The 25,399-nt window shown below is 42.5% G+C and overlaps 1 protein-coding gene across 1 annotated transcript in view; it reads left to right on the top strand.

Moving 5' to 3' along the window:
• Window positions 1–16,848, top strand: part of NIPAL1 (NIPA like domain containing 1) — a 31,053-nt gene extending 14,205 nt beyond the window's left edge. Inside the window, exons 2-6 of the mRNA XM_088475279.1 lie at window positions 2,418–2,690; window positions 11,730–11,786; window positions 13,497–13,587; window positions 15,301–15,461; window positions 16,229–16,848. Coding sequence (XP_088331405.1) covers window positions 2,418–2,690; window positions 11,730–11,786; window positions 13,497–13,587; window positions 15,301–15,461; window positions 16,229–16,848 — 1,202 coding nt within the window. The remainder of the gene's footprint in view (window positions 1–2,417; window positions 2,691–11,729; window positions 11,787–13,496; window positions 13,588–15,300; window positions 15,462–16,228) is intronic.
• Window positions 16,849–25,399: the final 8,551 nt, after the last annotated feature.

Below are 25,399 nucleotides of genomic sequence, written 5' to 3'. Positions count from 1 at the left end.
AGCCATTGTTGCTTGTCTGTTACCACGAACAATTCTGGCCAGACGCTGCTTGTCATGATCATTAAGCACCCGTGTTCAGCCACTACGCTGTCCACAGTGGGGGGTAATGCCTTCCATGAGGTATTCCCGGTACACACATTGACACCGTAGATCGAGGAATGTTGAATGTCCGCACATCTTCGGAAAATAAATGTCCCATACGTCAGGCACCCACTATCAAGCCCCTTTTGAACTCTGATAATTCACGTCGCCTTGCCATGAGCAGCCTAACCGGTGTTCAAACTGACTCATGAGATGTCAGACAATAACTGATGCAGGTTTGGGCATTTCCAATTTGTCACAGTACGGTTGCACCACCTATCCAGAACTTTTGGAACTTCAGTGTAGTAATAAATATACTGTAAGTAGTAGTAGTTGAATTAGTAGATAGCAAACATGCTGCAATCAGTACGCTTTACCATTCTCTTTACCAACTTGGTGATTCCGTTACAATACTGTAGCATGGTGATTCCTTTACTTTATTAAGAAATTTGCTCAGGTCACACAAATTGTCATACTTTTACCAAAATGATGTAGATGTATCCTTTCGATGTCCGCCTCTTGCAATAAAATTGTGAAATTCTAGAGGTAATTCTGGAAGCTGAATTTATCAATTTTGTGTACACAAACTTAGTAACATGTCTCATAAATAGTGATTCCGTTACTGACTGTGACAGTAGGCTGATTTATCAAGGATGACTTACACAAGCTAGCACTTAAACTATTCTGATAGTATTTTATATGGGGGTTTATTGTGGGCTGTTGGGTTATCATGATTTGTTCACAGTTTATCACTGTAAAAACGTGATTCTGTTACCGGTGGAATTGGCCACAAATTTGGTTTCTTGGAGGAATGCCTATAAAAATGGGCAAACTATGTTTCCACAGCGAGACTTGTCACTGCGGTCTTGCATTTAGGCGCAATCAAATTTGTGGCGAAGAAATTACTTTTGACACAATTATACCTGAAAAAGGTGAAGAGAAGTCCGATGGTGGAATAATGATGAGGTCACAATGCAACTGAGGGCAGGAAGTATCAAGCCTTGGTACGCTAAAATGCGGTCAAACCTGCGAAAACTGTATCAGTCTTCGGAAAGCCAAACATTCCAGAGCTTGTACCCGATGGACAATACCATCTATAGATGACGTTGCCTATAGAAGTCTATGGTCTTCTTTAATCACAAATACCCAGAAAGGGTTCAGAAAGATCCCTCTAAATGTGCTGCATGCAGGGCTTAGAGTGGTCCTGGAGAGGTGGTGTGAAAACTGTTCTTTACACACACACTATTGTGTATAGGAAACGGTAAAGTGAATGGCGGTGCCTAGGACCCAGATGCTTTGGGGGCTATGACAGTGTGAAATACATTTTAGATGCTTTTTTTAGCACTCCTGCCATCAGCTGAGACTACAATGTTACATCACTCAAAAATAATTATTTTTTTATATTATTAGTGTTATTTTTCTGCCGTGCCTCAGTTTTATTTTATGGGGTCCCCACAAACTAGTCTATGTCACTTGGATGCCTAATGCTTTTTTTGCAACCCCATAGTAGTGCCCTAGTTAATTTTATGCCCCATAGCAGTGCCCTAGTTAATTTTATGCCCCATAGTAGTGCCCTAGTTCACATTATGCCATACAGCAGTACCCTTAAGCATCTGGGCACCCACTATAGCTTAACTCAAAATTAGATGTAAGCAATGTATCTCGCAATAAATGACTATATCTGTGAGCATACCAACCATCTTATGTTTCTTATTATTATTTTATTTTAGCTATTAAATGTTATTTTTTTATTTTATCATTCTTTTTATTAGGGATGTAGTCAGCATCCCCGGTTGCGGGATGCCGACGGTCTAAATTCCGGCGCCGGCATCCTGTGTCGATCTGATGCGATATATAGTGATGTTTATTGTGAGCCACTTCATGTTCTATATGAATAGAGCCCTAGGTGTTTGGATGTGCCATTAATGGGAGTGGTGTCGACAGTGTTGAAATAGTCTGAATGTCAGCATTAACAATGTCGACATGGACATTATGTTGACATTGTGAATGTTGACAATCAAAATGTCAGCAGCTTATGTGAGAGTTAGAGTTAGGCTGCGATTAGGTTGTCATGCCGGCTGTCGATTATGTCAATGTCGACATTGTGAATGTTGACATAACATCCATGTCTAAATTCAGATTATATCGACATTTTGTAACACACCCGTCTGTACTTATTCAGATCCGGGACAAGCTGAACATTGTGCAGCCTCAGTATAATGTCAATAATTTTTTTTTTCCAATTTGTCGGTAATTATCAAATATCAGATTGTGAAATAATGGAAGCTTAAATTCATCAGGTCTAATTCGTTATGTGTGTTTTGTCTCCGTAATAGGTGCTGTTTTAACATTGATGTGCCCTCACAGTGTTTCCCAGGCATGGTGTCAGATAATGAACACATCACAGAACACATTGTCATTCACCATACAGAACATGAGTCCTTCCACCAACGAAACCAACTTGAGCATTGCGACATCTTTCAGAAACAAATACAACGTCTATATTGGTTTAATACTGGCCATAAGCTCCAGCCTTTTCATTGGGTCGAGTTTTATCATGAAGAAAAAAGGCCTTTTACGATTGGCTGAAAAAGGAGTCACCAGAGCAGGTAAGGAAGATAATGTATGTTTGTTCATGATAAGAGAAGTGTTCCAGCTATTAGCTCTAACATGCATTATGCAGTAATGCTGTGGAAATTATATATCACGAGTTTTTGTGGAGAAAGTGGCTGCATTATTCAATGTGATTTATTTTGAATATTTATAAATTAGCTGACTAAGGGGTATATTTACTTAAGTGTGGGTTTTTTGAAGTAGAGATGTTGCTCATAGCAACCAATCAGATTCTAGCTATTATCTTCTAGAAGGTGCTAGATAAATGTTAAATAGAATCTGATTGGCTGCTATGGGCAACATCACAACTTCTAAAAACCCATACTTTAGTAAATATACCCCTAAGAACCTGATTTTTTTGGACACAGCTTCTGTGTCTGCGAATATGCTAATGCTGCAGGAGGCGTCTGAGGACAAAAGACACCTCCTGCAGGCATCGCAGATCCGAGTGCTGCATCTGAAAATGCAGCATTGGATCACCATCGAGGCCAGCGTTGCACGGCCAGTAAATTTGCATTGGAAGATGCAGAAAACATGGACAACACTCCCTCGTTTTCAGGAACACTGCCCAGCACCGCCAATCGTCCACAGCCTGTAAATCAGGCTGTGGCTTAGGGAGCACTGTGTGCGATGACGGTGGACTCGTTCTGTGCATGTCCACCCACCATCGGACTTGTATGCAAACCATCGGATCTGGGGTTGTAACCAGGAAGATGAGCACTGAGCACCCTGTAATCCAAATACAGTTGCCACCAGGGCAGCAAAGGTGTCACAGCCTCTGCCTTGCACCCTGGGCAGCAGCATCAATTGCACACCGCTAGTTACAGCCCTGGTTTTTTACCTCTCCTATAGAATCTAATACCTGATGGGAGAATGACAAAATAGCATCTTCTGCCTATAAGGCTGGTAATTTACCGAACAATTCGTGAACCTCCAGATGCTATTCCAGAATTAGGGGGAGGGGCCCTAGATTGCACACCCTAAGCACAATGTGAGGTGCTACCTGCTGAGACTTGTAGTGCTGCAAGCATAAAGAGACAAATGCAAGTGCACACTCTAACTATGCTGAACCTAATAATATAACTTTTAAATAGCATCAAAGAGGTTCTTTGCATAATAATGGCCATAATTATGGGCCTGCCCACCGCGTCCAGGTGACCTCTATCAGGCAGGTCCCTAACACTCCCATGGAACAAATATAGGGCACAGGACCCCCCAGGCCAACCCAGCAGAACCGTCCCATGGCATCACACTAGTGTGAGATTTAAAGTGAGGGTTAAAGAATATTATAGAAGAAAGCCTATGTGTTAAGTCCTACATAAGTAGGAGGTTGTAATAAAAAGTGTATAAAGTGCTACATATATAAAAAACAAACTAAAGAAGTGAAAAAGTGTACATTATGATGCCATGAAGCAGTCCAGCCACACCAGCCCAGAGAGCCCCGCACCCCAATACCAGTCCCAAAACTGACACAGCATATATATATAGTAGGTCTTACCCTCAGTGTGCCTCATTAGATGTGCAGTCTTGGAGTGCAAGGACTCCTTGCTAATTAAAAACACCCAGCTATTCCACAATTGTCTTGATAGGCGGAGAGTACCTCAGGCAGTGAGTGAGGCTTTGCTCTTCAAACATGCGCTGGTCGATGACTGGTCCGTATCCACACTGTAGGATTGGCTTTTAGCCCATTGAAAATCTTCTGAAATGTCTCCTTACAGTATCTTTTATGATTTTTCATTTGTTTCTCTGGATTGTTTTGTATGGTTACATTGTTCATCAGCCTCAAGAATTGCTGTTACAGATCACGAGGTCAATACTCAGGGGCGCAGAGAGGGTGGGGGAGCGGGTACAGATTACCTAGGCCTGAGCAGCAGCCACAGCAGTCTCCTATGCCTGTGGGGGGGAGCGATCACACTGATCGTGCCACCCCTGGCTTTGCGCTGGGCTGATCGGGCCCAGAGCGCCCCCCTCGTAAAGCACGCAGCAGCGCAAAGCAGCGCTGAAAATATTTTATTTTTTTTCGAATGGGGGTGTGGCCACGCCTCCCACGATTAGGCCACACTGGGCCCCGGTAAAGAGGGGGCGTGGCCTAATTTCAGAATGCGTGGCCACGCCCCCTTGAAAAAAAAAAGTGTTTTGCGGAGCTGCGCACCGGGGAGGGGGCGCTGTGATCCCCTCAGCCCGGCGCAAAGCCAGTGGGGGGCGCGATCAGTGTGATCGCTCCCCCCTTCAGGCATAGGAGATTGCTGTGGCTGCTACTTAGCAGCCGCAAGCAATCTCCCGCTGCAGCCCAGCACACGCTGTGTGCTGGGCTGCTGCAGAGGGAGGGCTGGAGGAAGTGAGGGGGGGCGGCGCCAGACCCGGGCCCCCGCCGGGCCCCTCTGGAAGCCAGGGCCCGGGTAAACTGTACCCGCTCCCCCCCCCTCTCGGCGCCCCTGGCCACGCCCCCTGTTACCCGGGCCCGCCGCTGCTCTTGGCGGGCCTGTCGATACTCACTATGGGCCTGATTTAGAGATGAACTCAATGCCAATATTTGCGTAGAACAAGCAACTGTTTGCTATTGTGCATGCACAAAGGCGCATCGATTGTGTGTTTTAAAATGTTTTCCTCTATGAAAGATTTCAATTCCTGTAAAAATCTGTGATCACCAACTTTCACCTTTATGGCGGACTTTGAAATGGCAAATTGTTTTATCGATCTCTCCATAGAACAGTGTGTAACTTATAGGAGAGATAATCGAGATTTAACAGTAAGGCAGACACGTGTCTTCAGTGGTGGAAAGTAACCTAGCTGCAGTGAAAGGTCACTGGTTTTTACTGTTTGTGTTATAATTGCTATAAAAGGGAAAAGTCAATAAGTAACCAATAAAGTAACCAAATAAACACACACGGAATGGTAAATCTAGACTGAGGACCTGATTCAGAGGTGCACCCTTACTGCATGCAATGCTGATATTCACGTAGTTGAGCAATTACTTGCTACTGTGCATGCACAAAATATTCTTAAAAACCCTACGGCGCATGCGTTACCCAGAGTGTACTCACAAAGGCGCTGTTGCGTGCGGGGACAATGGTATCAGAAATTGTGAGAAAAAACTATGGGCGTTCCTGGGTGGTGACTGGGAAGTGAATGAAAAAAAACGGTTGCGTGGGCGTGTTACGGGAGTGTCACAAGCGTGTCAGTGAAAACGGCTACATTCTCAGACGCAGAGTCTCAGCCATAGAGGCCATGTACAGACGGTGACACTGCACCTGCCATAGGGCCATGGCCGTAGAGAGCCGGTTCGGGCCCCATTAATAACGGGGGATGGGGGGTCATGACCTAATCATGGGAGACGTGGTCACGCCCCCTAGAAAAATGTATTTGCTACGCGCTGGGGAGGGGGACGCTGCAAATACAGGGGTGTGTTATCAGTGTGATTAGGGTTAGGGTGGCATAATGTGTAAGGGGCATTACTGTGTGGCATAATGTGTAAGGGGCATTACTGTGTGGCATAATGTATAAGGGGAATTACTGTGTCACGTAAAACACACACCCTTTTTGGGAGTGCACGCGCGATTTTTTTAGGGGTGTGGCACCAAATTACTGCCTTGGGTTTGGATTAGACTGCGGAGGGGGGTGGGTTAGGGTTAGGCTGCGGGAGGGGAGGGTTAGGTTTATGGTTATCGGTTAGGCACTAGGGGTAGGTTTAGGATTAGGTGGCAGGAGGGGAGGGTTAGGGTTAGGCTGTGGGGGGAGGGTTAGGGTTAGGCTGAAGGAGGTTAGGGTTAGTGTTAGGCAGTGGGATAGGTGGGTTAGCGTTAGGGGGAGGGTTAGGGTATGGGTTAGACAAAATCCTGTCGGGTTTCTGTCTGTCGGGATACTGCTGTCGGTATTCTGACTGACGGCATCCTGAACACCGTGATCCTGTACTCAACCCCTAAATACAAATACAGAGAACAGTGACTGCCATACAATACACAGAGCACTGGAAGGAGTTATCCATGCTACATTTATGTTATGTGTATGTGTACGTTGGTCTTTTATGTTACCCTAGAGGCATAAGGGTCGATGTAACAAGATGTGATTCAATTAATTATCGTATGATCAATGCAAAAATGTAGTATCAGTGAGATATATTAAGCAAGAAATTAACACTTTTTTCGTAGAAAATGATTGCGATAAATATCTGTATAGTGATGATGTCTTGTAATTGAAAAGTAATAGAAATTCAAAAAATTGCAAGTATTTATTGGATTTTCGTGCTCCCGTTTATCCCATACCTCAAATGGCGTAGAAATAGCTTTTTCATAAGAAGAAGGTTTTGGAGAGGGGGATCTGAGAGCCCACCCATGTATGTGAATTACTCACATGTAGCGTAGCTCCTCCTTTTCCTTAGCCTACTCATTACTAGTGAGTAGGAGCCTTCATCACAGTCCACTTCAATTGAACCTTTAATTATTATTAATTATTCTGCAAGTGTAAGTAAACGGATCCACAATATTTGATAATTTTTTTTAATTTGTTCATCTGTCCTGTTGGTGTAGAACAATAAGCACTAGAGGAATATGAAAAGGTGGTTTGTCCAGACAGTTTAACATTAAGCAGGTTTGGTGGTTTATCCAGGATACCAGCAGGTGTCAGTGGTAACAGTGATAACAGTATATAACACAGTAATGCTAATAGAGACAGCGGTAACGGTATATAGCTGTAACACTACTTCCCATGAGGAACACATGTGCTGCACATTCATGCAGTACACTTAGGGCCTGATTCAGGGATGGACGCTAATGCAATTTTCTTGCAAATCAAGCGATTGTTTGCCATTGCGTATGCGTATGCACCGCACTGTGCTTGTGCTGCGAATGCATTGCGATGACGCATGCACAGAGGAAACCATCGCTAAGTGAGTGACAGACTGCCAGCGTTTGAGGGTGGTAATGGGGAGTGGTCACAAAAACGCAGGCATGCTTGTCCGTTTAAACGCCATTACATGGGCGTGCGTAATTTATTTTTTTATTTATTAACAGTTTCTTATATAGCGCAGCAAATTCCGTTGCGCTTTACAATTTGAATCAACATTAGCATTTTGTAAAAGACATACATTCATACATACATAAAAGACATACGTAAAAGACATACTGTACATAAAGGGAAGAGGACCCTGCTCGCAAGCTTACAATCTATAGGGAAATAGGTGTTGAAACACAAGGATAGGTGCTACGTATTGCAAATTGGTCCAGCCCGATTGCAGATGTTCTTGGTGGGCTGTATAATCCAATCACACTGGAAAGTTGGCCTAGGGTTAGGAGGATGTTCAATTGAAGAAAGAGAAGATGTGATAGGTGTTTACTATAAGAAGGGAGTGAGATAGGGAAGCTATAAAAGGTTATGTGGGTGGTCCTGGAATATGATAAGCTTGTCTGAAGAGATGAATTTTCAGAGAACGCTTCAATGTTTGGAAACTAGTGGAAAGTCTTATGGCGAGTGGAAGGGCATTCCACAGAGTGGTTGCAGCCCGAAAAAGTCCTGTAACCTTGCATGGGAACAAGTAATGTGTGGGTATGAGAGACGCAGATCTTGTGCAGAATGGAGATGACGGGTTGGAAAATATTTTGAAACAAGTGAAGAGATGTATATTGGTGTGGTTTGGTTAATAGCTTTATGTGTGAGTGTAAGTATTTTAAATTGAATATGGTAGAAGACTGGTAGCCAATGGAGGGACTGACAGAGTGGATCAGCAGACACTGAACGTTTGGTGAGAAAGATCATCCTCGCAGCTGTATTCAAAATGGATTGTAGTGGGGAGTGCCTGTTTTTGGGAAGACCAATAAGGAGACTATTGCAATAGTCAATGCCGGAAATAATGAGTGCATGTATTAGTGTTTTTGCAGTGTTTTGTGTAAGATATGGTCGAATTTTGGCTATGTTTTTTAGATGTATGTAACAGGATTTAGAGGCAGATTGAATGTGGGGAACAAAAGACAGTTCAGAGTCAAGGATGACACTTAGGCAGCGGGCTTTTGAGGTGGGGTTGATTGTCGAGTTGTCAACAGTAATAGAGATATCAGGTTGGTAACTACTATTGGCCGGTGGAAATATAATTAAATCTGTTTTGAATATATTAAGTCTGAGGTGGCGAGATGACATCCAAGATGAAATGGCAGAGAGACATTCAGTGACACGGACCAGCACAGATGGTGACAAATCTGGGGAGGATAGGTAAATTTGAGTATCGTCCACGTACAGATGATACTGAACACCAAAAGAGCTGATTAGTTTGCCAAGAGAGGTGGTATAGATTGAGAAAAGCAGAGTACCTAAGACCGAGCCTTGTGGTACTCCAACTGATAGAGGTAGTAAGGTGGAGGTAGAATCAGAAAAGCGAACAGTGAAAGAGTGATTAGATAGGTAGGATGAGAACCAAGAAAGGGCTGTGTCTTGAAGACCAAGGGATTGTAGAGTTAGTATGAGAAGAGAGTGGTCAAGAACGTCAAAGGCAGCAGAGAGATCTAGAAGAATTAGAAGTGAATAATGGCCTTTAGCCTTGGCAGTGACCAGATCATTTACTACCTTAGTCAGTGCTGTTACAGTGGAGTGTTGGGAACGAAAGCCTGACTGAAGTGGGTCCAATAAGTTGTGGGTGTTAAGAAAGTGTGTGAGGCGAGTGTAGGCAAGTCTCTCCAGTAGCATGGAGGGGCATGGGAGCTGGGAGATAGGATGGTAATTTGAGAGAGAGTTAGGGTCAGAATTTAGTTTTTTCAAAATGGGAGTGATCACTGCATGCTTGAATAGTGATGGAAAGATACCAGTAGAGAAAGAGAGATTACTGATATTAGTTAAGTGTGGGATGAGCACAGGAGACAGAGCTTTACTGATTTGTGAGGGTATAGGATCTAGAGGAGAGGTAGTGGAGTAGGAGGATGAGAAGAATGTAGATACTTCATCTTCATTAGTGGAGTCAAATGATGAAAGCGTGCCACTGGGTTCAGGTAGGGAATTGAACAAGTCCCTGGCTGAGGTAGTGCGTACCATTTCATTTTGGATATTATCAATCTTGTTCCTGAAATAGGAAGCAAGATCTTGTGCACTGATAGTAGCAGGTGGGTTGGGTATTGGAGGGGTAAGAAGTGATTTAAATGTATTAAAATATTGCTTGGGGTTAGAGGCTTGGGCAGAGATGACAGATTGGAAATATGTTTGTTTGGCATTATCCAGTGCATTACAATAATGAGTGGTAGATAGTCTTAAGGACTAGTTCTAGGGTCTGGTTCAGGTGTGATACAGCAGTCTCAGGAGAAGTGAAATTAGAAATAGGTAAGAGTGATTGTTGCAGAGAGGTGGGTAGTTGTTCAAAATTAATAGCATTAATATCTCTGCGGGTTTGAGGAGGCTTGGTTGATTTAGCCACTGCGATTGCATACGCAGCTCTGCGTGTCAGAAGAACCCCATGGCTGCGGCAGGTCAGACCTGCTGCAAGGGTAAGATGGCCACCGATGTACTTCAATGTTATCGATGTTTACGTAGGTATGCGTACTCGCACGCAGGTGAGAAGGCAGCAGTGGGCGTCTTGATCTCAGGTGATCTTTGCCCTACAGTGCACAGAGCATCCCAGTGACCACCATAAAGTAAATAAAGCATCCCAGTGATCGCCATACAATGCATATCAGTGACCACCATGCACTACACAGAGCATCCCAGTGATCGACTTACACTACACAGAGCATCCCAGTGATCGACTTACACTACACAGAGCATCTCAATGACCGCCATGTCCACTACACAGAGCATCCCACTATAATAGAGCACTTTTGTGAACGCCACACAATTTCATCCCCTTGTCATTAATTAACCCCCTCTTTAAAATAATTCCTTCAGCTCCACTGTAAAAACATCATTCAACCTAATTATCCCATTAAATTTTTCATCTCGATTATTAATTAACCACCACATTAACGATATACTATATTATATTCATTATCCACCCTTATTAAACCCATTAGCGCATTAAACCCTTCAACCTCATAATCAGACCTAACTAATGCCTTATTCTAAGCATTAACCTCCCTCAACTTCATACCCTCCAAACCCCACTCACCTGTTGCTGATCCAGTCTTCCTGTGTGTGCAGCTCTCGCAGCCATGGAACTGCTATTGCTATCACCTTACTGCCGGATAGGACTATGCGCATGCACAGCCATAAGGGATGGGAGGAGCAAGAAAGATAATACCTCCGTACATATGTGTCCTCATACATCTAGACTCCTTGCGCACTAAACAGCCCTTCTAGTCGCACCAAGCCGTGGCATGACTCAAGCGTCTTTTCGTGCGACCTTTTACCATCAAATGCATCTTATTCGCACAGCAATGCGAATACTTAGCACAAGCTAATTAAAGTGATATGCAGCATGCCTCTGTTCTGTGAGCGACAAGGGGGGTAAATCTGCAGGCGAACTGCAACATTACAGTGTCAGCGGCTGTGACACTGTAACGTTGCGTTTCGTATGCAGATACACCCGCAGTCGCACTCAGAACATAAGAATGCGCAATATTTGCATCGTCACTGTATCGAATAAGTCGCATTTGAAGGTAAAAAGTTGCACGAAAAGAAGCTCAGCGCTACCAAGTCACAAGGAGCTCCTGCGTTATGTGTAGCGCTACTTGTAGTGCACGGAGGATAAATGTATGTGGACACATCTGTAGATACAATGCAGTTAATGTCATCTAATGACTTTTTGATTTTGCTGTTCACATGCTTTTGTGGTATTGGGCAGCACTTCATTAACTTAGAGGAGTCTTTTGTTTACTTTATATACATTAGACACATGTGTAATATGGCCTCTGGTTGAAAGTTTATGCATGGTACATACTAGCCTAGAAATATTCATAGCAATAATGCCGTAAGCGAGATTTCACCGTGTGGTGGCAGGGCTCAGTATTGTAATTGGATGTTTTTGTGTGAGTTGAGCAGTGACACCCTGTAACTGAAAGGGATCTCTGTTAATGGCTATTTTAGTGACGCACTTTCTGTCTAATATTGAAAATGTTGTTTTACAGGTCAGGGTGGATTCTCTTACCTAAAAGAATGGCTCTGGTGGGCTGGCCTGCTGTCAAGTAAGTCTAATTACTAAGTTATCATTGCACAGCTTATCCACCCATGTGCTGTGCCAGCCGGATAGGACACACCCAGTAGAGTGTTTACATATGTGGGCACACCTATTTATTCATCAGGGTGGTGACGGTATTCTACTCTTACTTATTGCCTCAGATTAATTGACAGGAACCACAATAGTACAAGTTTAAGCAGATATTTCTCCTTGATGTTCTCCGCTCACTTGGGGGTATAATTGTGCCATTAATTGCTGCAGCTTAGACAAACAGAGAAGTGGAGAGTAGCCCACACACTAATTTGATTACTCTAGTGGTGTGTTACTTGTCTGGGAGACTTCTAATTTTGGGGGAGCTCTCTTAGGGGTCTATTTACTAAGCAGTGTTAGGAGGAGACAGAGTGAAAAAGTGATAAGTCAGTGATAAGCTGCCAGCCAATCAGCTCCCAACTGTCATTTTTCAAACACAGCCTATGAAATGAGAGATGGGAGCTGATTGGCTGGCACCTTATCACTTTTCACACTGTCTCTTATCACTGCTTAGTACATAGACCCCTTAGACTCCAAAGAGACTAGACCAGTCTCCTGGATCCTGTCCAGTACCCTAGGGAACTGTGCTGTGCAGGGGCTTTGCAGGACTATTGTATAAATGGCCACACGTGTACTACATTCACGTAGACTGTTGTTTTTTTTCCTTCTTTATTTGTCATAAACTGGTATTATTGAAATATATAGAAAGCTGAGGCGCATAAAAAAAATTGCCAGCTTTGACCTAAAAAGAAGCGAGTAAGTGACAACGGTTGTGTGTGAAGATGCCTGCAGTTATAGACAGTCAATTAGTTTATGCAGTGGTGCAAAGCTGGAACCTGACCACTGCCTGGGAACTGGAAATTACTATTAAAGTGAATGGTCCGTATGTGGGACAGGGGGCGGGATGCACTATCATGAATTATGCAGTCAAACCCCCGAGAATGCAGTTTTCAGGGATTTGACCGCACCAAGCTTCAGAAAGCAAAGCTTGGACCTGGCAGGCAACGCCATCTTCAAATGGCATTGCTGTATAGAAGAATGTAGTAGGTGTCTTAACGCAGTGTGCTATGAGAGGGATCCAATCTGATCCCTCCCAGCACCCCCCAGGTGTCTGCAGATGGACTTCTGGGTCATAAACCCGGAAGTCCTTCTATCGCATAGGACAGATGTTATCAGGAGAGCTGTTCTTTGCAATTTTCCTTGCAAATCTTCATTCATACCACACTGGTGTAACTATAGAGGGTGCAAGGGGTGCACTTGCTATGGGGCCCGCCGGCCCAGCAAGCAAAACCCCTTGCACCATCTATAGCCAAGTACAGCACTGATGTATTTTTTAATCAGGAGCCGGTTGCGAGCCAATAAGAACTAGCGGACCAGCAGCCAATCAGTAGTGGTTGCTGGTCAGCGAGTTCCGATTGGCTCGCGACCGGCGCCTGATTAAACATGATATTGGCTCTCTTAGAAGCTGGGGGGAGATGTGGCTATGATGACTTTCCCAGACCACGGCTACGCCTCCTCCTAGCTTCAGTGAGGAGAGATGGAGCAGCGCGCCGGGCTCTGGAGGAGCTAAGTATAATGGGGTTGGGGCGGGGGTGTGGGGGGGTATAAGTATCAATATGGATATGGAATTGCAAATGGATCACCCTTTTATTCTGAAACATTGTTCTGTTGTCCTTCCTTATTATAGTGGGGGCAGGAGAAGCGGCCAACTTTGCTGCATACGCTTTTGCACCTGCCACTCTGGTGACACCACTAGGGGCGCTGAGTGTCCTCATCTGGTAAGTATGACGTTCCACGCTGTCATTTACCTGTATTGGCAGGTTAGGCTTACACGTTTCTCTTCCTACACTCTTTCCATTTTTTATGTGAATAATTAGGCCTGTTGTGCCTAAACAGCAAGTAAAGGTTCTTTTACTGAGCTTCCTAGAAAAATTTTAAATGTTAATACTTAAAGGAGGGAGTCAATACCTTCGATTAACTCAAATATATTTTCTGACACAGGTTGCAATGATCAACAATACAGTTCATCTTTGTGAACTGTCAAATTAATGAAAAGACAATGGGGAGATGTATCAAAGTTTGGAGAGAGATAAGTCGAGCAGTTGCCTAAAGCAACCATTCAACTTCTGTAATTTCATAGACTGTGCTAGATAAATGACAGAAGCTGATTGGTTGCTATACGCAACTTCTCCACTTTATCTCTGGTTTGATACATCTTCCCCAATATGTTATATAGGCTAATATGTAATATAGACACATTCATTTGACCAGGTACATTTGTATAAGAGAGCTAACTAATCAGTGTGGTCCTTTTATGGAACCATACAGAGGACCCCTTAAATACTGTGCTCTTTCCCAGTAGGAGGGCGCAATGATCATAAGAACTCAATCATTGTCATGGTGACAGGCCGCAGTGACAGCGGACTGCATCTCCCTTATCATCATACTAGTGCATAAGATCTGACGATAGAGCTGGCCACACTCAGGGCAATTTTGTTGGCCATTTTGACCCATGTTGACTAAATAGGCCCAAAATCTTTAAAGACGACTGATTACAGATGAGAGGTTCGGTTATGTCTCAGATCTTCCTGCTAAGTACCGATCTCAGAATGAGCAAAATGTCCTATATCATGGACAAAGGCGACATTCTGTCTGTGAAAGATTACGTTTTGCCTTATTCTGAGATCCGAGCTTTGTGGGAAGATCCGTGCCAAAACCAAACCTCTCAGCTCTACTGATAATAATTGAAATTGGTCAAAATGGGGCCAAATAAGGAGCTCACCAGGATAAACGGCAATAAGGCGGTCATCCTGGTCAGTTTATAAAGGCAAAATTAATTTTAAAAATCTCTTCTGACAAGAAATTATGTTTCCCTTTATTAGTAATTTGTGCTTCTCTCTCATTTTCTGTTCCAGTTAAAATTATTATTTTCTTTTTCTGTTCAAATGTTAATATGCGGATGAATAATGTTATATATAAAATTCATTGGTCTGTTTGTTTGTCTGTCCGGTTATGCATTCGGATACACATGCACCGATTGAGATAAAACCAACGCGAAGTGGTCCAGTTGGATCCTGGCCAGGTTTTAGGGGGGTTAGGGTCTCAGTTGGACTTCCCGTTGGTGTACGCTGGGCAGAACTTTGACCCGGGGAGCCTGTTCTGAGTCTTCCACTGGATGGAGTTGGATGAAAACTTCACAGAGGGGTGGCAATTGGGCTAGGATGTCTGGCAATTGGTCTGGGATGCCTAACTTAAAGATTAGGTCCCGGTCGGACCTCCCGTTGGTGTACACTGAGCAGAACTTTGACCCGGGGAGCCTGTTCTGGGTCTTCCCCTGGATGGATTTGGATGAAAACTTCATAGAGGGGTGGCAATTGGTCTGCCAGGCAAAAACAACTTAATTACTTGAAGATTGAAACCCGGGCAATGCTGGGTACTTCAGCTAGTGCTAGTATAATAATGAATCGAGCTTGTCTCTTGTGTATTATCAGTGCAGTGCTGTCATCCTATTTCCTGCATGAAAAGTTGAACATTCACGGGAAGGTGGGATGTCTTCTGTGTATCCTCGGCTCCACTATGATGGTAATACACGCTCCGCACGAGGAGGAGGTCACGTCTCTGCATGATATGGAGATCAAACTAAGACATCCAGGTTGGTCTTTGGGAAAAAAATCCATATTCAGCAAATTTACATGTGATGATACCTTATGGGACCACTAACACTTTAACTTAATACAGAAATCTGCCTGAATCCATATAAGGATTTAAAATCAGTTTTGTTCTAACCCGCAAACTGCTCTTCCATAGTACTATTGTTATAAGATTATAGTATTTTTGTTACTATGGGCAGGATGCATCAAAGCTAAAAATGTGGTCAAACCCCCGTAAATGCTGTTTTCAGAGGTTTGACCGCATTTTCCATATGCATTAGCTTGGACCCGATAGGCGACGCCATCAATAGATGGCGTTGCCTAATAGAAGCCTATGGGCATCTTATCGGGAAACTTCCGCAAGAGGGATTAGATCGGATCCCTCCCTGGGTCCCCAGCAGCTCGTGCATGCACTGGCCGACTGCCATGCATGCGCTGGTAGAGGAACTCCCAGGTCATAAACCCAGAAGTCCCGACAACACAAAGGACAGATCTTATCGGACGAACTTTGCTTAAATGATCATGCATACGGCATTATTATGCATGCAATCATTGGCGGGATGCATCAAATCCAAAATGCTTGATGCATCCTGCCCTATGTCTGGGATGATGTAGATGATATTATAACACATAAAAATGGACTAATAAAAAAAGAAAACATTTTTTTTCTTCATTATCTGGTTCTTTTTTGGTTATTGTCATCTAACACTGTGTGTGGTTTCATTCTTATTTATTTCTGACTTTTGTTCTGTATTTTCTTTACTAATAGGTTTCATTACCTTTGCTACACTGGCAGTTGTGATATCCCTGATCCTTATTTTTGTGGTTGCTCCAAAAATCGGTCAAACAAACATTCTAGTGTATATCGCCATTTGTTCTGTGATTGGCGCATTCTCCGTGTCATGTGTCAAAGGCCTGGGCATAGCCATCCAAGAATTTATAGAGAGGAAGCCTGTTTACAAAGACCCACTTTTCTATATCTTGTTGGCCATCTTAATAATATCTGTCAGTACACAGATCAACTATCTCAATAAAGCTTTGGATGTCTTCAATACGTCCATAGTGACCCCTATATATTATGTATTTTTTACCACTATGGTGGTGACTTGTTCTGGAATTCTGTTCAAGGAATGGAACAGTATGACTGTCCAGGACATGATTGGGACAGTGAGTGGCTTCCTCACCATTATTATTGGAATCTTCCTTTTGCACGCTTTTAAGAACACCAACATCACCTGGAGCCAAATCACATCTGGCATCCATAAAGAGAGAATAATGTTCCCAAATGGACAAGAAGACCAGCACAGTTTGCTTGGGAATGCTGAACATTCTGTGTTGGCATTTGAGGATGATCATAACCAGTCAAGCAGAGCACACCAACACCACTGAGCGAAGCTATGTCTGCATTGTAGATAGAAGACTTCCACCGTTACTATACTGCTGCAAGGGGAAGCAGTGCCACAATTCTCCAGACCTCAAAAATGTATGTACAGTAGGTTACATAGAGACAGAAAAATGACTTCTTTTAAATGGAGTATTCACATATTTTTCTATTTCAAAATAAGGTGGAAAAAGTATCTCCAGTTTTTAATTGTTTTTACATTTTACAACTTTTTGTATTATATTGGGACACTCGACTTCTGGGTTGGAAGTAGTTCTTTCTTCATCAACTGTATTGTATAAAAGATTCCATTTATATGTGCTCCAACAAGTGAAGATGATTATAATATATAATTATAATGTATAGCAGCACTTCCTATGAAAAGAAAATGAAAACAACTGGCCAAACGTTGAAGTAGATCGGGTCTGGCAATTCTAACCTGAACATAGACATTACTAACGTGTTCTGTGATGGAAGCTGAGACATCCTACTTACAGGTGGAGGAATTGCTTTTTGTTGCAGGCAAGTCAATAACTGAGCAGTTGGAACTGAATTATTATATGTGACAAAACCTACATTTTATTTGTAAAATCAACAATTTTATTATGTTTACACTGAATGTATATTACATGTTAGGATTCTATAACGTTTTTATATCCTATGTTTCCCAAACCATGTCTGAGCTGCTTGAAGAGATTGCTCTATATATGTCCAGGGTCTCCACAAAATGAAAATGGTTTATTGAAAAATCTAAACTTTAGTGATCTTATAGAAAATAACAATTGTAATTACAAACAGAGGAGAAGATCACTAATTCTCTCTGCTCAGGGACTCTTTTAAAATAATTCTAATTCAATAATTGCCCATGTTTTATAATTGGGTGAGAATCCCCCAGACTAATGTCTGGATTAATACAACATGTCCATAATTATAGTTTCCCTATTCAGGTACACTGGAATGGTTAAAATGCTAAATTTTTACTAAAAAAAAATCTGCTTAGCTTAACGCAACCTGATCCCATGGTAGAGAGGTCAGTGCATGCTTTCAGGTACAGGGGGGACCTTTACAAATCCAAGCAAATACAGACGTTCTGTGTACTTGTAGGAAACCCTGAAAACATTGCCTGCTGAGGGAACTTGGTGTAGACCAGGGGTGGGCAATAAGATGCCCCAGCTGGAGGACCGCTTATTGCTCACCCCTAGTGTAGACAATACTGGGCAGAGCAGAAACAAGTGACAGGAATGTTTTCATTGTAGGAGTTTGGCATTAATACAGAGAATGACTGGCATCTAAGACTGTATTCTTGCACTGCAGGATTGTCATTTATTTATTTTTTTTAAACTAAATGCATAATTAACCTCATAATAGGGATTAGAAACAAGCACGTATTGTGTAATATAGGAATGTCTATGGAGGACGTGGAACAGTTTGCTGATCTGACAAAATGACAAGAATTTAGAACTTTCAAGTTATGACCTTTCAAAATATCTGCTGTTCTCTATCCCTATGCCCATCTCTATACATAAACTAATATATTTAGGAGATCCCAGGTGCCATGTAAGTCAGACATATCTCTATGCTGGCGGTCACTTGAATATTGAGTTATTATTCAGGTGCTAAGTACAGTAACTACGGCAAGGTGACACCATAATAAGTTACCATACTAAATGCTGCATAACTTCTGTGCACATTTTATGTTGAAAAAGATGAAAACAAGTTTTTAATTAGAAATTTGACTTTGCAAAACGTAATAATGATATTCCCTTTAAAGGGGACCATCCCATGATGTCATGTTTTCTCTTCAATTATCAGCACAAAATCTACCTGTTTGTTATGAAAGCCTTTTTGTGTTAGCAGGGCCGTAACTAGGGTAGTGCGGCCGGTGCCTTGGCACAGGGCACCGCAGGACAGGGGACGCTGTTTGGGCCTGCCAATTTTCTGTTTATTATAATTCTCACTTGTAGCTTCCTCTTATTCATCCCATCATCTCCTGGCCTCCCTTATCTTTTCCCTGGCCCTTCCCCATGAGGCCATTCCCCTTTTTTGGGTGCATTATGTCCTTTTTAGTTACGGCTCTGGCCCTAATTCAGAGCCGGACGTTCTGACAGAGCGCTCGCTCTGAATCAGGGCTGTCCCTCTGTTTTTTTTTAGCGGCCTCCTGGCCGCTCGCATTGCTGTGGGTGACCATCACGACAATCGCGACCATCGGGCTTGCGAAGAGACCCTTGTGGTAGGGTCTCGTTGCCGCAAGCCCTGGAGTGCTCCCACTGGGCAGCCACACCCCCTTTGGTGGGTGTGCTGTCACTCACCATCGACAGCACGCCCCATTTGTAGAGAGACCCATAGCGACGGCTTGCTCGTCGCTATCCGGGTCTCGCGCATGCGCACGACGGAGCCGGCTCCCTCGTGCGCATGCGCACTGGGCCAACATCGACCCGCTTGTGAGCGATCAGCGCTCGCGAGCGGGTCTGAATTAGGCCCTCTGTATGTTAGTATCACTTGCTATTTTACTTTGTCTAATAACTCTAACACTACTGTAATTCTATGAGGATTATAAAGAGAAGTCATCATTTATGTAAGGAAAGCCATATGCTACTGTAGTTTAGGAGAACAAGACTTTGAATACAATAGCAATTAAAGGAATGTACAATAAGTACACACATCCACTGTTATATACTGTAGTATATAGAAATGCTGCTGTAATTTATTTTATACACACTACACAAACTTATCCCCTGGCAACTTATTACTAATGATCTACCTCTTAAAACTTTGTCTCCTAATGGGGGGCATCCACTAGACGATATTAGCAGGCGATTGAACGATAACGATATCGTTATTGTTCAATCGTTTAAAAATCGTTTACAAATCGTTTGCAAATCGTTCAGAGTGGAAGATCAAATTTCAAGGGAAAATTCAAGGGAAAATCGTTTAGAGGTTGGACAGGGCTGAAATCGTCTAGTGGATGCCCCCCTTAACACTGTTTAATAAATAGACCCCATAGTGTGTGAAGGAATATCTCCATATTTATATCCGTGGATAGATTGGACAAAAAGCAGATTAATGAACGAGGTTCTACTACAACACTGCCACAACATAATGCATTGTATGCCTTTACTTAGAGCTGTACACAAAATAATAAGACACACACATTATGCAGGAGTTCTGCATTCGTTTTCCTAACTAGAATATAATTCTTGCTTTGATTTGCAGTCACTGACTTCGGGGGTCGGTGCAGAGATATGTAAGCACAGGATAGACACTACTGTAGCTTTCTGAAAACAGCAGTGCAATAGTAACAAGTGGTAGAGCAATGTTTTCCTCTCAGGTCCTCCAGACATGGTGTATCTATAATAGGTGTAGTGTGCGCGCTGCCCCTCAGTCTGACGAAAACGACAGAAATGTGGCACATGCGCAGAAGGACCGTACTCTATAATAATCTACACACCGATGACGACACACCCACCTAGGCTGTCATTGACAAAGGAAGAGATCGGGTTTTGTGTCGCGTTTTACAACCTAACTGACATTTAGAGATATATCGTGTCACCTCAGCAGGGAGGGTGGTACAAATTGTCATTGTTCAGTATATCGACATGTTGATAGCACAATGTCTACATATTGACATTCTGAATGCCATCAGTTCGCATGTCAACCATGGGGTGAGTATCCTTAACCTTAGCCCTAATCCTAACCACAACCTAACCCTAATTGCAGCCTAATCTTAAACCTAACTCTGATAGTAAAATTATGAAAAAAATCAGCTGTTGACATTTTGTCATGTCAACATACTGTCATTGTCTACATGTTCAGACCATGACGATATTTCGAATGATGACATTATGAACGTACAGTATACCATCGGGTGTAAGACTGCTGTCAGCCTGGATATTCTACCATTTCCTTATCATCGACTTCCTTAAACCTGTTTAGCAAGTAGTCCTGGTGCTTATAGCTGTTTAACAAATACAATTTATTAGTATAATTGATTAGTGATTACTGCTCTGATTTAATATTGTATTATATCCTTATACCCCAAACTTTTTAGAATCACGGCGCCCTAGAGTATCAGCAATGTTTTCATGGCACCCCTAAGCCAAAAGTTTGTTATTGAGAAATTCGGAAGAAAATATAGTGAAGTAGTAAAGTGAAGTGAAGTAAATTGTGCTGACCTGTCATCCTTAAGTTCAGTTATGTGATGGGACATGTTTGTGCTTCTGTTTCCACATATTTACATTACATTGGCCATAAATAATTTGATTTTGTGCTGGACCACCAACCTGAGGCACCCCTGCAAGTGTTCCCAGGCACCCCAGGGTGCTACGGCACACAGTTTAGGAACCATTGCCTTAAACTGTGATTTGGGGACTCACCACCATGATGTTTTAGGATCACATAGCCAGGTTGCAGTTTTATGATTATTTTTATTTTATTGCTTATTTTATTTACTATATACCTGAATGACAATGCTGAACATAAAAAGTTGTTCAGAAATTGTATTTTCAAAAGTTACCAAACCTTGGTATATGCTGAGATAATTTGAAATTGTAAGGTTGTAGTTCTTTGCGCATTATTTATTGTACAATACAACCTCTTGAACTTGTAGACAATGACAACTGGGCTATAATTTATAATATTCATGTTTTAGTTACTTTACTGTTGGTACTGTGGACGCTATTTGCGCTCGCTCGTTCAGAAAAAGGGGCCGGCTATTTAAATTGAGCGCTCGCTCTTTGCGGTCTGTTGACGCCTCTATGTCTGAGCGAGCGAACGAAACATGCGCTCGCTATTTTGCAAAGACGCCCCCTGGCCGCTCGCATCCTACGTCATCTCCGCTATTTATTTGATTAATCGAGTACATCGAAAGGCATCTGAACTGCTCGCAGTGCTTGTGGTAGGATTTTCCTACCGCAATCATGCGAACAGTTCAGGCTAAGAAACAACCAAGTGACGTGGTTGATGACGTTGCTTTGTTAACTATGCACACCCTTAAAACGCCCGTTTTGACCTTTTGGCACGCCTGCGTTCGGATCACCACTCCCCGTTTTCAAGCACCTTCCCCTGTTACCACCCACAAACGCCTCATCCTGTCACTCAAATTAGCAGGCACTCGCTATTTTGCGAGCGCTCGATTTCCGACCGCAATGACTGGTTGGCGCATGCGCATTACGACCCATACGCATGCGCAGATGTGCGAACATCGCTCGGAGCGAACGAGCGGTCGCTTACGAGCGGCTCTGAATCAGGCCCTGTGTTTTTTTTTTTTTTTTTTTAGAAACATACATACATTTTTTAAACTGTGCTGTCCTCTAGTGGTACATTGTATGAACATTTTGCACTTTTATTGACAGTGTGATATCATAATCATTATGACTTGGGTCAGTTTCATAGTCCCCCAAGGGTTCCTCACACAGGTTCTCCAGTACAGATTTATACAAGACAATAAAATGTATTACCTACTAAAAGAGTTGTGTACCTTTAACCAATATAATGCTTGGCCCCTATATAATGTGCTGTTCCTGTCATCCCCTCCCCCATGTCCTTAGGTTGTCCCTGATTTGAAGTTAGAGAATAATCCTTCTTTGTGGCCACTTAATATTTGTAAACGCACCTAAAAGATATATCTGCAGATGATGGTTGTTCATACACACTGACCAACCATCAGCTGTCATCTGGCCATGTTGTGTCCCCCTCCCAGGCAGCCTGTGCAGCAAATGTAAGGGCTGTCACTGGTGCACACTGGCCAACGGGGATATGATATATATCTGCCAGTGTGTATCCAGCATTAGATGCACTCTCATATTTTACACTTTGCTGCTGATCATCTGTGGTGCAGTCTAGATAGATCTTGGTGAATTCCAAAATAATTATTGACAAGGTGGTCATTTAAAAGAAGATAATCCACAGCTTTGACCTGTTATTCATATAGGGGAGTACTTGGCAATAAGTAAATATTTTTGCATTGTGGATGCACATAAACATATAAGTGGCTGCTTAGTAAGATGTCAGGAAACTTTCCAATGAACAGTGTTGGCACTTTAATACCCCTTTTACATCAAAACTCCTGGCCCAGCCTTGGTCACTAAACACTGGTTTTAAGCCTGTCACAGCGGCTTTAAACCCTTTTACACCGATGGCTGGACCCGGTTTATTGCCGGGACTTCTCTTCTGCCGGTGCTTGGAGATAACATGGTCTCCAAGCGCCGATGAACCGGCTCTCACCCGGGTCATCTGTTCACACTGCAGGTTTACACGAGTGTTCAACCCTGCTCACTACCTGGGTTAGATTGGCGAGTCATCCAGTATCCATTTTATATGTAAAATATATACTGTTGTTATATGTTTATATCTCAGGAATGAACACGGCAGCCTCGCCAATTATTCAGATTATTCGAAACATTTGTTATTTTGTTAGCTTGCTGTAGAAGCTGTATTTGTTTCCACTCAGCAGGCTGCGCACATGATACAATGGCTGTATGACAGAGACTTCTAATGTTGCAGATGCAAGCCTCCAGCCAGGGGTGCACTTTAGACAATTCAATTAGAGGCTAGCGGGGTGCAGTGGTGTAGAAATGCCGCGCACCTCTTCTCGCCCCCAACTTACCCTGGATTCACAGATGTTTGTACACAGCTTTATCATACGTGCCACATATGCACACACTTATCGTGGGGCAAGCCAACTCATCTCTAATTGAATTGACCCCTAAAAGAGTATTCTCTCTGTTTTCTTCAAATTTTAATTCTTTCACCAAACAGAATAGTAATAACTCTGAATTGTATTCCTTATCTGAAATCAGTAACCCCGATATGACTGTGAGCTTAGTACATAATAACAGAAGAACTAGGTGGATCTATCAGCTTCTGCCAGATGTGTTGATATACAGTACTTGAGCAGATGGTAGCCTGAATAAAAGAAAAAAGTGGCCTCATTTATATATATAATAGTTGTATAATATTACCTTTGTGTTCTTTATATGTTTCACAATGAATAGTGCTATATTGGTCTGTGTGTACAATGTTGGGCAGTATGGAGGACAAAACAAAACAAAAAGTTAAGCAATTAAGACAATTGTTTAAATCCATTTGACAGGACTTGTGTGATTTGTACATATAATTCATGAAAGAGCCTTTGGAGTCAAAATAAATTATATTTTTTTAATGAGTGATTCATTTTATTTTACTTTAAGACTGAATATGATTTAATGATTATTATTTGTTTAAAAAATTTGCAGTTGTTCTTAGCAATGTCATTTATATGTCCAAGAACAATGAAAAAAATGCAGTACACTTGCACAGTTATGCAACACAAACAGATTTCTGAACAGAAAACATATACTAAAAAAAGGTCTTATTTATTGTGTGTTTGCACATGTCAAAAGAAGTTACAAAGGCTGTATAAGTGATACATGTTCATTAATAAAATTATATATAGTGAACATCCCACGTATTGCACGTACCGGCAGGCAATGCATTCTGAGCTCCTGAGGAAACACCCTGTAACATCATCAAGCTTAAGTGGTAGGAAAAATACACTCTTTGGTGGCTTCCCCCACCAAAAAGTCTATCTTTCCTCTGTTAACTCTTTTAAGTGGCAGATGTACTAAGCTCTGCAAAGTGATAAATTGGAGAGCAACCAATCAGCTCCTGTTATGTTACAGGCTGTGTTTGAAAAATGACAGTTAGGAGCTGAGTGGCTGGTAGTTTATCACTATCCAATTTATCACTTTCCAGAGCTTTGTACATCAGCTGTGTCCACGCCCCTGGCTCCTGGGATGCACCACAAACAAACTAATAATTATTTGGACATTATATTCCTTTTATAGAGATCTATGTTGGTATTTTTAAATGGAATTAAAAACTTTCAATTGCCATTATGTCAGTTTACTGTATGTGAGATATTATTTTTATTTCCTAACAAATGATACAATCTGGTGCAAAGTCTCTCTGTTTTTGTAGTGAAATCAAGCTGCCAGCTTTCAATCCATTGGCTCTGAATGATCACATGATCTCATTGTGACAGGAAATTCTGCCCTTACCAATAGCTAATTCATATAATTCCTGATGCAGAGAGGGAGGAGCTACATTTTAGAGCATATTTTTCTAGAAAATTATGTGTATGAGTTAAGGTGCCCACACACATAGCGATATATTACCCGATCTGGCCGATTCTGACGCATTGGAATGACAGATCGTGTAAAATATGCCAAAATCCTGAGTAAATCGCGAGACCCCACTCACGATCACGATGGGATGCTCGTCCCCGCAGGTCGCACATCACATCTTCAGATCTGCCGTGCAGTAGGGCAGATCTGACAATCTAGGACGCGATGCACTGTAAAAAGTCTGGATGCAGGAGAGATCGTATGAAGATTGGACAGCAAAATGTCTGCAGTTCATGTGCAGAGCTGCCGGGGAGAGTTTCAAGGGAAATTGTACACAAATCTTACACATCGGCTGATCGTGTGCAGATTGCCATGTGTGTGGGCACCTTTAGTTACATTATTATTTGCTTGTACTCACTATGGACTTGCTAGTGTGGCTTACTTTTTAATGTAGAGG

This window comes from Taudactylus pleione, unplaced genomic scaffold (assembly GCF_031769625.1).
Source record: "Taudactylus pleione unplaced genomic scaffold, aTauple2 ptg000169l, whole genome shotgun sequence".
Taxonomy (NCBI): Eukaryota; Metazoa; Chordata; class Amphibia; order Anura; family Myobatrachidae; genus Taudactylus; species Taudactylus pleione.
This window is presented reverse-complemented; position numbering and strand designations above follow the sequence as displayed.